At 44.6% G+C, this 15,303-nt stretch overlaps 1 protein-coding gene across 4 annotated transcripts in view; it reads right to left on the bottom strand.

Annotated features, from left to right (window-relative positions):
- The window catches only part of ITSN1 (intersectin 1), a 97,828-nt gene that overhangs the window by 16,333 nt on the left and 66,192 nt on the right, over positions 1-15,303 (bottom strand). For 3 of the 4 annotated variants that reach the window (XM_032680056.1, XM_032680058.1, XM_032680059.1), the window contains 4 exons: positions 11,348-11,393; positions 9,189-9,310; positions 7,498-7,609; positions 3,269-3,460 (listed from right to left, as the gene is read on the bottom strand). In XM_032680056.1, coding sequence (XP_032535947.1) covers positions 3,269-3,460; positions 7,498-7,609; positions 9,189-9,310; positions 11,348-11,393 — 472 coding nt within the window. Of the gene's footprint in view, positions 1-1,422; positions 2,952-3,268; positions 3,461-7,497; positions 7,610-9,188; positions 9,311-11,347; positions 11,394-15,303 lie in introns of those variants that run through there. The other variant, XM_032680060.1, reaches the window with a different exon arrangement.

The raw sequence follows: 15,303 nt of genomic DNA, 5'->3' as shown, positions 1-15,303 counted from the left end.
TGTTCCCTAAGGCTCAGGGAATCCCTGACAGTGAGGAAGATGGAACACTCCCCTGCCAAGCTATAGGAACACACCTGGAATCATGGAGAAACATCACAGGCATTCCAACAATGTCACTGTAAATCACAGCTGAGTATCTTTGCCTGGGACATGTTCAGCGATGGGATTTCACACTCCTCTGCCTGAGGGGTCCTGGCACAACACAGCCCAGTGTCTCCTGTGCTTCAGGCTGGAACACCAGGAGGAATTTCCTCCTGGAAAGGGTGGTGAGGCCTTGGCAGGGGCTGCCCAGGGAGGTTTGGAGTGCCCAGCCCTGGAGGTGTCCCAGGAAGGCCTGGCCGTGGCACTCAGTGCTCTGGGCTGGGGGACAAGGTGGGGATGGGGCACAGGGGGGATCCGTGGGCTGGGAGAAACATCTTAAAAACATCCTCCTGCAGGAGATTGTAAGACCTTCATTTTTCTTCTCACTTGAAGCAATGAGAAAGAAAAAAGCAGCACCTGAATCCCCCCCAGCTGAAGTATTGCAAATTTTTCCCTACATATTCACTATATATTCACTCCACAGTCAATATATATTCACTAAATTCAATGTACATTCACTGTATATTTCCGGGCTGAAGCCATAAAACCCAAAAAGCCCCCGAGGAGAAATGCTTTTAGTCAAGTGAATTTTTCAACCCCACAGCTCAGTGTGGGAAAACAGAGACATCCTGTCCTTCCAATGACATTTAATGCACAAAACATCGACAGAGTGGGGTCCAGTCTGGCTCCATCCTCCTCAGTGAGCAAAGCAACGGGCCCTGAAAATCCCAGGAATGAGCTGCTGTTCCATTCCTGCAGCATGATGGAGAAGAATTTATTTTTTTTTATGGTAGAAATGAAAAATTTGTGCCTGTTAAATACTATCTTAAAATAAAATTGTGCCTATTAAACACTATCCTAATGAAAAGTTTGTGTCTGTTAAATACTACCCTAAAAAGGAGGAGGATCTTTGCAACTGTGCATGTTTTCAGAGTAAAACACGGAGCCCAAATCCAGGTGAACCCACGGGAAAACAAGGAAGGATATTTCATTTATCTACCTGCATAGTACAAAAAAAAAAATAAAAATCAACGGATTTGTATCATGTAGAGACCCTGGAATAGGGAACCACAGAATCCCAGGATCTCCTGAGCTGGAGGGATCCCCAGGGATCATCGAGTCCAACCCCTGGCCCTGCCCAGGACACCCCAACAAACCCACCACGAGCAATAATGTTGCAGATAATGACCAGTCTGATTAATTATATTTAAATAATACTCAGAGTGTCACTGTGAAGTGAAAAGGGCTTTCCAGGCTGTTCTGGTGGCAAATCCATCCACGCTCCAGTGCCCCGGGGTGGCCCCGGGGTGAGGCAGCAACGAGACAACAAACACGGGTGGGTCTGTCTTTTATACCAAGGATTTAATTCTCTATACATGGAACTAATTTTAAAGGCTGTATTACAGTTGTTAAAGCTGCAGGTTTTTTATATATTTATATAATTTACATTCATAGTGATGAAATACTGAAGTGCAATTGAATGAGGAGCTTCACTTGTCCCTTGCACCGCAGGACGGGTCGGGAGGAGGGAGCTGGGAAGGGGTGGGAATGCTGCCAGCAGGGAGTTCAGGAATAAATGAAATACATAACCAGGGCATAACTAAATGGGAAATCATTAGTAAAGGGCTACATTGTGCTTGAGGCATTGGGAGGAGAGCACTGACAGCACCAGGAATTCCATCAGGAACTAACACGGCTTAGCTACAGCACATCTACAGCAACTCCACTGTAAGCTCCATTTAATATTAATTTGTATAAATTCCACAGTCTAAGTTTAAAAAAATGTAAACATTGGAAATTAATTGCAGGGAGATAGTTCTATACATTCTTTGTTGTCAGGAAAACGACTCGTTCAAAGGTGTTGTTCCAGAGCAAAGCAAAACTGGGAAATCCAAGAGGTTCCTTCTCCACTCCCACATGGATGAGCATCAGATCATTTCTGACACGAAAATGCAACAAACCAAACGGAGACAACACAAACCAGGGTGTTTTCTAACTGTTTGCAGCTACAAGTAATGTGCAAAATAAAATTAACACAACTGGGTCAAACATTTTGCAAGTTCGTCTCTCTTGCACCAGGGGGGAGTTTCCCCCCTCCACAATGGGTTACACACTCAACAAGGAACACCTGATACAAACAGTACAATAACCACAACAAAATACCTGGCATTGGGCACATTGAACTCATTTTAACTCCTTCTGGTCTTTTGTCATTAAAAAAAAAAAGAAAGTAACAGGAAAAAAAAAAAAAGACATATTGACAACACTGGACAAGTGAACAATAAAAAAGAAAGATACATAAAGTCTCCAATTCATGGACATTTGGAACAATTTTAATAGCACATGCAGCATTCCTTGATAGTGGGTCTTTTTGCACAACCAAAATTGCAATGAAGAAATTTAATTTATGCTTTTCCTTCCAAAGGCTAAAATATATCTTTTTAAAAAATAATTGTTTTAAAACTACCCAAAGCACCTGTGCAAAGGTGGAAACATTAGTTTGGTAACTCTGAAAGCCACAAAAGGACCCACTATCCTCTGATTTTTATTATTTTTTTTTTTTAATTTTATTTTTTTTGTGTGTGTGTGTGGTTTTGTGTTTTGTTGGTTGTTTTCTTTTTTTTTGAATAATTAATTTTGCATCTATCTGCAGGTCATGAACTCAACCATTGCGATTCCATGCAACTAATGGAAAAATGAGGTAAAACTGCTCTGCAGTGTGTTCTTCTACTCAGAAGGCAGTAGATGATCATGCTGGAAGCCACATGATCAAGGCTGCATCTCCCATCATCCCTCTGGGCAGTGTTATGGGATAGTGGGTCTCTTTGAGGACTTTCAAGCCTGAGTGGGGGATGGACAACATATGATTCCTAGAAAAAGGAGGAAAACAACACATAAGCAAAACAAAACAATGAGCAAATTCAAGCAAGGAAAATGAGTCAGGCGTGTCGAGGGCATGGAGCAAAAATGATCAGGGAGGGGAGGGAGGGGAGGGGAGGGGGAAAACATGCCAGGGATGGGGGGGGAGGGGATGGGAACTGAAAATAAAACAACACAAGGGTTTGCGCTACTGGAAGGTCTTCAAAGAGACTCGGCCAAGGGCACAGAGGGGCAGTGGGGCCTGCAGACCTGGGAGCCAGCAATGCTGCATGTTTGACCTCAGAGAGCACAGAGACAGGGCACTCACACTGCTGGCTGGGGTCCGTGTCCGTGGTCAGCTTCACGTAGTTGGAGGGGAAGAGCCCCACGTGGCCGTTGACCTCCCCCTTCCACCAGTCGGGGTCCTCCCTGTTGAGCACGGTGATGATCTGCCCCTTGCTGAAGGCCAGCTCGTCGTCGTTCTGCGCCGTGTAGTCGTACATGCCGATCACCTGGCACACTGAACACAGCCCTGTCAGCCCCTGAGGCACCAGGGACCCCCCAACCACCACCAGGGACAGCCCTGGCCCTGCCCAGGACACCCCAACAATCCCAACTGAGAGCGTTGTCCAAACCCTCCTGGAGCTCTGGCAGCCTTGGGGCCGTGCCCACTGCCCTGGGGAGCCTGGGCAGTGCCCAGCACCCTCTGGGGGAAGAACCTTGTGCTGAGATCCACCCTGAGCCTGCCCAAGGGCACAAAACAGCCACAAACTCTGCTCTTGGCCCAGCACAGCCCCGAGATCCTGCTCTGCCCCAGCCCAGCCTGACCCCTCCTGCCCATCCCAGGGCTCAGCTCAGCCCTCCCCAAACTGGCTCCAGGTCATTTAAAGACCCGAAGAGTTTCATGGAATGCACAGACTGGTTTGGGTCGGGAGGGACCTTAAAGCTCTGAGTGACCTGTGCCAGGGCCTCCCCACCCTCCCAGCCAGCAATTCCTTCCCAATATCCCATCTCTCCCTGCCCTCTGGTAGTTTGAAGCCATTCCCTGTGTCCTGTCCCTCCATCCCTTGTCCCCAGTCCCTCTCCAGCTCTCCTGGAGCCCCTTTAGGCCCTGCAAGGGGCTCTCAGCTCTCCCTGGATCCTTCTCTTCTCCAGGTGAACCCCCCCAGCTCTCCCAGCCTGGCTCCACAGGGGAACTTTGTCTGGAAATGCCCAACAGTGGAAGAAGATTGAAAAAATGTGTAGTAAAAAGTCAAACCCTTCAAGGACATTGGCCTTCTACTGACAGCTCTCTTTTGCTTCATAAATACAGTTTTTTCCTACAAAAGCATCCGTTTATAAAAAGTGCATTTTGCATCTTCAACAACCTGTTCTGAAAAGCAGAATCCCAGACTGGTTTGGGTTGGGAAGGACCTCAAAGCCCACCCAGTGCCACCCCTGCCATGGGCAGGGACACCTCCCACCAGCCCAGGTTGCTCCAAGCCCCGTCCAACCTGGCCTGGAACATCCCACCAGGAGTGGTGGGTGGGCAGGAAAACCTGGGAAACATTTGAAATTCCGGTATCTGAAGCTCCCTAATCCAAGAGGAAGCCAGTGGTGATGTCCCTGCAGTCTTTGGAGGTGTCTGGCACACAGAAATCTTGGAAAAGAGGAGAGGAACAAGGAGCCTCCCAGGCCATCCCAGCTGCCCCTCAGCTGCTCCTGCTCCATCCCAGCAGAGCACCTTCCCTGGCTCTCTGAAGCACCAGGACTTTTATGGAAATAAAGAGTTTCCTCTATTTCTCTCTGTTTTCTCTGGCCAAGCCACAGGACTGCTGGTATTTTCCCACCAGACATAAGACTTCTATTACTGAGCCTTTCTGGCAGGTTCTCTCCATTGGATTAATCCTAAAATTTGCTTTTATTGTCACTCTTGTACTCAGCCAGGAACTTATTTTAATCTGCCAAAAAGCTCCTCTCTTTTTTATTCAATTATGATTTAATCAAGATTTCGATGCTCTGCAGGCAACGAAAAAAGGGTTTAAAACTTCACTCTGTAAAATTTACCACGTGGGAAAAGCCCCAGACTGTCAGACCTGAAATAATTTCAAAAATGTTTATAAATGTATATAAATTCCCATCGTGTTGCCTGGTAAAAGTTTGTGTCTCGATGCTGACTCACCATTTTAACCCCAAATTTATGATGGTTTTGGGAAGACTGATTTTCTGCATCTTTAGATTTCTATCAGAGGAGCCAGAGAGCACCAGTTACAGAAACATGGAATCATGGAATATGATCCTTAGGGTCCTTTTCCATTCTGTGATTCCATGAAAAATCTCACAGTCTGTTGCTTTTGTGTCGTTTCCTAAACCTTAAAATACAGAAAAAAGCTCCATCTCCAGGGAGCACTTTCCACTCCCCCTCAGGAAAAAGGGAAGGCTCTGAAGGGGAGGTGTTTCAGTGCCAAAAAAAATCTAAAAACCCTAAAAAACCCTCCTCTAAAGCTCTAAAAACTGCTCTACTCTACGAGAAATAAGCTATGGGTTTTACAGGTGTACCACAAAGTTGTGAGATATCCAAGTTCCAAACTGGACCTGGGTATCAGGGTCTTTTTCAGCCAGATAAGGGAAATATAAAACTTCCTAAAAATGAAAATCTTTCAGGGCCACGTGGAAATTTTGTAGACAGGGGTTTCTGTTCTCTCTTTGGGCTCAGAACTAGGGAAGGTCCATCATTTTTGACAGAGGATGCCCAGCAGTCAATTGGAAGGAAGGGAAAGCCCTTTTTTCAGAGGAGAGAAACCTTTTTAGGCAAAAATGAATACATTAAACTTATCTGAAAAAGGGGTGGGATTTTGTGAAACTATAAAATGTATGGAATTTAAACCCAAAGGGTCTTTTCCCCCGAAAAACTCGGTGAGAGAAAGACCCAGCACGCTGGATAAATCCTCTGTTTCATGAGTTTATGCCATCTTTCTACATTTAAAAGAGGAATTTTAGGCAAAAATGAGTATATTAAACTTATCTGAAAAAGGGGTGGGATTTTGTGAAACTATAAAATGTATGAGATTTAAACCCAAAGGGCCTTTTTCCCAAAAAAACTCGGTGAGAGAAAGACCCAGCGCGCTGGATAAATCCTCTGTTTCATGAGTTTATGCCATCTTTCTAAATTTAAAAGAGGAATTTTAGGCAAAAATGAATATATCAAACATCTGAAAAAGTGGTGGGATTTTGTGAAACTATAAAATGTATGGAATTTAAACCCAAAAGGTCTTTTTCCCTGGAAACTCAGTGTGACAAAGACCCAGCGCGCTGAATAAATCCCTTGTTTCACAAGTTTATGCCATCTTTCTAAATTTAAAAGAGGAATTTTAGGCAAAAATTAATATATTAAACTTATCTGAAAAAGGATGGGATTTTGTGAAACTATAAAATGTATGGAATTTAAATCCTAAGGGTCTTCTTCCCCAAAAAACTCGGTGAGAGAAAGACCCAGCGCGCTGAATAAATCCTTTGTTTCACGAGTTTATGCCATCTTTCTAAATTTAAAAGAGGAATTTTAGGCAAAAATGAGTATATTAAACTTATCTGAAAATGGGTGGGATTTTGTGAAACTATAAAATGTATGAGATTTAAACCCAAAGGGCCTTTTCCCCAAAAAAACTCGGTGAGAGAAAGACCCAGCGCGCTGGATAAATCCTCTGTTTCATGTGTTTATGCCATCTTTCTAAATTTAAAAGAGGAATTTTAGGCAAAAATGAGTATATTAAACTTATCTGAAAAAGGGGTGGGATTTTGTGAAACTATAAAATGTATGGAATTTAAACCCAAAAGGTCTTTTTCCCTGGAAACTCAGTGTGACAAAGACCCAGCGCGCTGGATAAATCCCTTGTTTTACGAGTTTATGCCATCTTTCTAAATTTAAAAGAGGAATTTTAGGCAAAAATGAATATATCAAACTTATCTGAAAAAAGGGTGGGATTTTGTGAAACTATAAAATGTATGGAATTAAAATCCTAAGGGTCTTTTCCCCAAAAAAACTCGGTGAGAGAAAGACCCAGCACGCTGGATAAATCCTCTGTTTCATGAGTTTATGCCATCTTTCTACATTTAAAAGAGGAATTTTAGGCAAAAATGAGTATATTAAACTTATCTGAAAAAGGGGTGGGATTTTGTGAAACTATAAAATGTATGGAATTTAAACCCAAAAGGTCTTTTTCCCTGGAAACTCAGTGTGACAAAGACCCAGCGTGCTGAATAAATCCCTTGTTTCACGAGTTTATGCCATCTTTCTAAATTTAAAAGAGGAATTTTTCCCACAGCTCCAATCAGCACCAAGAAATCCGAACCCTGGAGGGCTGGAAGATGGAAGATGCCACCTCACCAGTGGCTTTGGAGCATCCCACCCTTCGAGCATCCCACCCTTCCCGGGAACACGCAGAGCTCTGCCCGCTCTCCTCGGTTCAAGGGAAAATCCACCCCCAGGGAGAACTGAGGCCAAGCCCGAGTTCTTTCCGGGATCCACTGCCCAGGGCACACATTCCAGGCGGGAATGCCGCGGGAAGAGGGGGCTCTCACCTGCCGGGGCCGCCTTGGGCAGCTCGGTGGGGGTGGTTTTGCTGGTCCCGGGGCTCAGCAGCTTCACGTAGTTGGCGGGGAACCAACCGATCTGGCGCTTCTTCCCCCTGGCCTGGGGAGAGAACGGGGCTGTCAGGAGGGGTCACACATCAGGGAAGCCCTGGGCAAGGTGGGCACCCAACACTCGAGCTGCTGGCACTCACAGTGCTTCAGAGCAGGAAAACACTTGAGTTTTGTAAGGAAAAACCTGCGTTTTGTAAGGAAAAACCAGCTGGTTTTGGCAGTAGTTGAACGTTACAACACTTCCATTAGCATTTAAATGCTTAAAGAATTGAGTTTAAATCGATACCAGATTGTGACAGTTTAAGCAGAGATTAAGGATCCAAATCACCTCTCTTTCTTTTAAAGAAACGGCACCTGAGCTTTTCAACACCTTGTGGCAGCAGAGCGGGACAGAAACCTCCCCCTGGTGCTTCCCCGACTGCCTTGGTCATTGAAACCAAATAAATTAAAAAATCCTGGCTGCAAGAAAGGTTATTCCACAACTCTGAACCCCATCTCACCCTCTAAATCTGTGTTAACAATTATTTTAACTCTTTATTCCCTCTTTGAATCGTTAGAACAAAGGTGGCATTTTGGGCAGGGAGAATTTTGTCTTTGAAAAGGAATTAATGTTGAATTTTGGGGAAAAAAAGGTCATCTAACAGATTTACTATTCTTTAACCAGTTTGTCCCCTCTTTAAATCTTTACTAAAAAAGAAAGCACTTGATCTAAAGAGCATCTAGAGCATTAATTTTAAGCTATTTTTGGATGCTGCATTAAACCAGCTTAAAACATTGGCCTGATTTTCCCTCCACTCTGACCCCCAAGTGTGGAAGAGGAGAATAAATAGAATATTTATAGAATAGTCAGGGGACTGATAATGAAATAAAAAACAGTTGTATCACATTAAAGTATCTAAAGTCACACTGAATATTTACACAACCAAAAATTAATTGTTTTAGAACCTCCCAGCAGCTGCTCAGGGAGAATTGTGGCAGATCTTGCCCCGTGAGGCTTCTTTTCTGTCTTAAAATCCATTTAATGGAGACTTTTCAAAGGTAAAAGTTACCAGCAGCATAAAGGTCAGCGAGAACAAATCCCTAAGGAATCCTGGAAGGTGAATTCTCCACAAGAGATGAAAAAATATCCCCAGAAAAGGCAAAAAGGGCAGGTGGTAACGGAGGAAAATAATTAAATTCTTTTTTGAGCCTCTGCACTGCAGAATAAACCAATGACATTTTTTCACCTGATATTCCCTGTTAAAAAGCCCAAACCAAACCCCCTCATTTAGTGGGACCAAACTGTCAAGTTCTACTCTTACAAAAACTCGGGGGGGGGGGATTCAAAAGCAGCCAAAACAACCCCTAAAATCCACCTTTCTGAGGGAACTCCAGGAAAACTCCCCAGGGATTTCCAGCCAGGCCTGAGGGATCCCCTGCTGTTCTCCCTCCCAGGTTATTCCCAGATCAGGGATGGCCACGGGGGCATATTTTTGTAAATGTATTTTATCTTTAAATGCTGAATTGCAGAACGTTCTCAGAATGGTTTCTCACTGACACGTTCAGCATTTTGAACCGCTTAAAAAAAAAAAAAAAAATCACGATTTTTTTTAACGTGGAATTTTATTACAATAGAAAAAGGCACTAACTTGGAGCTCTCCTTCCCACCAACCACCTGGATTCTTCTTCCTGATGAGGATCAGCTGCCCAGGAGCCAGAGTGAGCTGTTCTGGGCCCGTGGCTGTGTAAGAGGCAATAACTTGGGCAATTTCTGGGGGAGCACAAGGGGAAGAAAAGGTTAATTTGGAAAAACCTGAACACATTCTACCCAACACTGACTGTGCTGCAATCACTGTGGCCTTTCTTTCCAGAAAATTGTGATGTCTTTGTGCATTTCCAGGAGTACACGTGGTAATTACAAAATAAATGAGAAGTTCAGGGCACTGCAGGAGAAAATAAATAATAAACCAGAAGAGATGCAACAGCTCTACGGGTAGGAGATAAAAATATTTGAAATAGAGAATAACAATAACAAAAATAATAACAACCACAACTATACAGCTCTTAAAATCCAGTTTCCTAATACTGTTTTCCAGCAAATACAAATCCCTGAAATTCCATTTATTCAAGTCCAACCTTTGGACTGAGCTCCCTAAAAAGAGGAGCCACGTCGGTGACAAACTAATGGGGTTGCACTGAGAGGTGCAAATGAATTGATTTTTCAGCCCCAGCCCCCAAATGAACGTTTTCAAAGAGGATTTCTTTGGGAATCTTCATTCCATGGCCATTGGCTCAGAGCAGGTGCTTTGTGTGACCCCCTTCCAGCCCACGGGGACACGGGAGCCCTGAGCTCACCAACCCCTCTGCAAAGCACCCCCAGCACAGGCTGAGGTTTGGGCTGGTTCACAGTGGCTGGGGAAAGGCAGAGAATAATTGTGGTCCCCATAAAAGGAACCCAGTTTTGGAGCCAGTTTGAAGGGACAGGAGGTTTTGGGCAGCTGGGTTTGGATGTCCCACCCACAGCTCGTAACTGAGTTCAGCCCTGGCCCCAAACCACGGGGAGGGTGAGGGAGAATACACAAAATACACAAAAATGGGGGCTTAATCCACAAAAAGGTGCTTTTCCTGCTGAAAAGCCCATTTCAGGTGCCAGGGCACAGCAGGTCATCCCTCAGGTGTTCCCTGCAGGGGAAGCAAGAGCAGCACGGGCAGCAGAGCCAGGGCTGGCTGGAGGGAAGGAACAAAGGGAGCTGAGGCCTGACAGGAAAATAATCAACTGCTGAACTGAAATGGAGCAGCAAAGGATGACTGGGAAAATCAGAACTGGTCAGAGGAGCATCTGAGCCAGGGCTGAGCTGCACAGGGAGGGGGCAGGAGCAGACCCCAGGTCACTGCAAATGGACAGAACTCTCCTGCTGGAAGTCTGCAGGCTCCTGCATCTGCAGGGTTTCCCCCAGAATTCCATGAATCCCTCCATCCTAAAGCCACTCAGGAGGCAGAATGAACACCAGCAAGCAAATCAATGGTGGGGGTTTCTCAAAATCAGGAAAACCTCTCTTGCTGCCACAGCAGTTCCCATGTTCAGATCACAGTGGAAGAGCAAAAATCTGACACTTTTTATCTCTCTCTCTCAGAACAAGAAATTGCTCATTTTTTGCCTACAAAATGTGGTTTACAAGGTATGAGCCACCCCCTGCCACCAACCAGCAGCACAGAGGGGTTTTACTCATTTATGTTAAATGAGTTACAATACAAAGCACAGGTTTAACATTCAGCTCTTGCACATCACAGGGAGGCAGAAATTCAGAGAAAAGTGTCCAGAAAAAGAAGTTTAAAAAAAAACCCAACCCAGAAATGGCTTTTCTTCCACGAAGAACTTCTTCATTTTGTTTGTTTAAGTACTGAATTACCGAGAAGAGACTTCACAGCCCCTTCCAGTGTTTAAAAGGGGTCCAAAAGAGCTGGAAAGGGACTTTGGATAAGGGATGGAGGGACAGGACAAGGGGGAATGGCTTCCACTGTTCTGTTCAGCAACCCATCAGGAAGTTTACATTCATTTGTGAGCAGACTTTTATTCTCTAGCTACCTGCTATTTATGACTGACATGTCAAAATGATCAGAGATGATGAATTATTTCATCACAGTTACATTATTTATTAACTGCATTTATTACAGTTGTTTTCATCAGTGCAAACTACTACAAAATGACCAAGCCAAACATCCTTTATTTTCATGGAAAAGATTTGGTTGCCACTGAACTTAAACACTTAAGAACAGCCAGAAGGTGCTGTCACAACACAGGACTCACCAGGTTTCTTCCCTAAGCTTCCCGTTTTTCCAGCTGCTCCTGGAGCCTGGAAACAGAAAACAAGATGAAAGTTTAGCACTCAGGTTTATTTCTCTACTTACACATTAAATTTAACACACTAACCAAGCATGGAAGTAAAAAACCCACAGGAAGATTGTGTTTTTACAGAAATCCTTAATATTTCTGATGGCAATAAACACCTGGGAATAAACCCCAGCAGTGCATGGAAGTGGATGACTCAGTGCAAAAGTGCAGAATTCTCTCCTGAACTTTTACTCCCATTCATGGACTGCAAATATCAGTGTAAATCCAAATTACATCACACTGGAATTGTGTATCTGGGAATCCACACACTGGGAATTCTGACCAGGTTAGTTAAACCAACAATAATTGTTTTCAACTCTACAAACAGTTGGACTGCAATATTCCTGAGAAATTCACTGCACCCAGACAGGGTGGGATGAGGGATCAACATCATCATCACCATCAACATCATCATCATCATCATCATCATCCAAGCCAAGAGACTTGCAAGAAAAGCCTTTGAACAGCCACAAAAAACCCAGTAAACCCTGGAATTAGTCCAGTTCCTGCTCTCTAAATAATTCCTTCCGTTTTCTCCTGGTCCATTAACCCTCTTATCTCCTGCTATAAGAAGGTTTCAGATGGATAACAGCAACAGAAACCTGAACTGAACTTTGGTCAGAAATGTTGGGTCACCATAAATATCCTCTTGCCTTCAACACTTCCACCCTCCTCAGCTTCACCTTCTTCACCTTCAGGAGCCTCCCCACAAACTCCATCCAACAGCCTGAAGGTTCTCTCAGAATCCCAATTCCTCTGGGGAAAAAAGCCACTTTCCCCCTCAGGATTCTCCCTATTAACCTGATGTTTTGAGAACTTGGGGATTCTGGCAGAAACTAATACAAGGAGTAACTAAAAAACAGTTCAGTGGCTGAGAGAACAGGGCTGTTGGAAAAAAAAAAAAGTGTGTTGGTTCTGGATGGCTCTATAAAATGGATTATCAGAGATCCTGAACCCCTCTTGGAGTCTCAGTGCTGCTCTCCTGTCCCTGTCACACACCAACTGCAGTCATACCCCACGAGGGCAGCAAACCTGCCCTCCCTCCCTGCACTCCTTTGATCCTCCTCAGTTCCCCACCTTTCTCTACAAACAGGGGGACCTGTCTTAGCAAGAAGAGTGAAGCAGGAAAGCATCACCCAGAGATCAAAGACTGAGTTTAGGTCTGGGGACAAAGACAAGGACAAGGTGGGCTCGACACTCCCACGGGGGGAGGATTAAATGGTGAGCAACAACTCAGATTGAAAGGGGAGTGTTGGGCATTAATTCTGCTTTGGAAAGTGTTTCTTGCAGGGAAACACCCTCAGTGAAAACCAAGGGTTTGGACTTTCAGAGAACACACTCCTCCAAAATAGCCCTGAGTCAACACCCGTGCCTGCTGGGTTGGAAGCACATCTCTGGGGCTGGGACACTGTCCTGCAGCAACTCTGACACAGAGGGGTTATTGGGTGGGATGGGACACTGTCCTGCAGCCAACTCTGACACAGAGGGGTTATTGGGTGGGATGGGACACTGTCCTGCAGCCAGCTGGGACACAGAGAGGGGTTACTGAGTGGCAGAAACATCAGAATCACCTGGGCCAGACTAAGTGTGAATTGTGTTTGAGGGCTCTCTGAATCCTTGGTGAAAAAGCAGAATAAGTCCTAAAGTCCATAAAGTCCTAGACAGAGAAGTCCTACAGCACTTCAGTAAATAACTAAATTAACCAACAGTGCATTTGAGATGGACTCAATTCCTGGTCCATTCAGGAATGGAGAAATAATTTCAATTTCCTCTGTTGAGAGGAAACACAGGGAGAGGACAGACCCTGTTCTGCTTCCCTTCTGCACAGCTGAGACACTCACTGAGCATTGGAGGGTATTTTGAGAGAAGTGATAAAGTCTCTTGAACCAGAAGAGAAGAACTTGCTCTGTCAGTTCAGTGAGACCCAGCAGCCTTATTAAACTGGGTGGTCCAGCAGGACCCTGCACATTCCCACTGGGATTATCTCCTGAACCTTTAAGCAAAGTCTTGTAAGCAGAGCCATCCCAGTTGCTGGTTTCCAAGCTCCCCTGGGAGCTCCATCCCCTCACAGGAATTACCACCCAAGGATAAAACCCTGCTTCAGATCTGCTTCCATCCACCTCAGCCTAATGAAAACTTGGGCATGGACCATGAACTGGTGTCATTGTTCCTCTGGAGAACAAAGACTTTCCCACCCTGTTAATAAGTTGGAACTTGGAGGAGCAGGGGATAGTTTAATTTATCACCTGGGGGTGAATGGGCAGCCTGGGCAGAAGAACAAATTAAAAAATTCTTCTGGTGTAGAAACCACTGAGATTTTGAGGTTTACAGCCATTTCTATAAACTCTGCACTTGCTGCTGAAAGATCACCACTGTTTGTCTTTGGGTCTGAGTCAACAGTGCAGGACACATTAAATTAATTCACTCTTTTAGGACCATTTTCCCCCAGCAGGCAGCTGTCCAAGCACAGCAGAGATCAGAGTTAACACACAGCCAGGGCTGTGAAAGCCTCTGTAAAAGCTGGCTCTGTGAACAAGCTGAAGAGCAAAACTGTGCCATGTAATCAAAATTACCCCTTTGGACACAGAACTGTGTCCTGCAGGCACAGGGACCCCTGTAGGGAATATGGACACCAAGGTCTCCACGAGCTCTGAGCTTCTTCCTCCCTCTCTCATCAAGATTTGAGCTGCAGGTGGGATTTTCAGCAGCCAAAAGGGCAGTTGGGGCACTTTGGGATGAGGGGTACTGAGCTGGCTCAGCCCCAGGCAAGCCCAGGTCAGAGAAACATCCCACTGACCTCTCTGAGAAAACCAGTTCCCAGCTCTAAACACCTGAGTTCTCTGCCAAGATCTGCCAACAACACCCCAACATCCTCTCTCCCAAGGACTGCAGTGCTGAGCATCATTAACTCTCAAGGTTTTTTCCCAATCCTGTCCTAGAGGATGTTGCTGGGATTTCTGGACTGCCTCTAAATTTCCCCTACAAAGGCTTCCTACAGCTGCACATTCCACTGTAGGTTTTTATTCCCTGGCTTTTCCACCAGCAGAATGGTTTTAAGGAGCAGCTTTGCTCAGGCTCAGAGTTGCAGAGTCTTTCACTGAGTTGTGTCACACACACACAGTTCCAGAAAACACACTTGTGAAAAAGCCTTTCCATCCAAATCCACAAAATCCACTGGTTTTTACTTATTTACCTTTTAACCCCCCATTATTCCAGAAGTATAAACCAGAGCTCCTTCTCATCAAGTGCATTCACCTCTGACACTAAGCTAATTCCTACTACTAAATAAATTATCCCCTCAAACAATACAAATGAGAAAACACCTTTCTTTAGAATGCCTAAAAAGAAAGAAACATGTGGACATGTTTTATGGTATTATTTCAGGACAAAAACAGATGGAACAGAACCTCTATTATTCAGTCAAAACCTTTCAAATAAATACAGTGGCTTTGGCTAAAGTTTTGTTGCAAAATTTGTTACTCTTGATTGCAAGGAAATGTCAATAGGGAAAAAATACAACAGATTGAAATATTACTCTCTAAATTATTTTTTTTTTCAATAGTGGCAACAAGATCCAGCTCAGCCATTAAAAACTTACCTGAGGAACAAAGAAATCGTGGCTGTTCTGCTTTGCCTCTACCCAAGTGCCACGTGAACCCTTAACACAGGCAGGGTTTATTTTAACACACCACCCATAAATTATTTGGGGTGTTGTGTTGTAAAACACAGCTCTTACTGTTGTTACTGCTGTTCCTCCTTTCCATGCTCACACTCAGTAAAACTCCACCATATTTTCCTTTCCCTTCTGACCCACCTCCAGCTACGAGAACCCCAAACGAAACACCCTCAGCTCCAGTTGAGAACATTTCAAC

Source organism: Chiroxiphia lanceolata, chromosome 2 (genome assembly GCF_009829145.1).
Source record: "Chiroxiphia lanceolata isolate bChiLan1 chromosome 2, bChiLan1.pri, whole genome shotgun sequence".
Classification (NCBI taxonomy): Eukaryota; Metazoa; Chordata; class Aves; order Passeriformes; family Pipridae; genus Chiroxiphia; species Chiroxiphia lanceolata.
The sequence above is the reverse complement of the archived record's forward strand: the minus strand, read 5'-3'. Positions and strand labels throughout refer to the sequence as shown.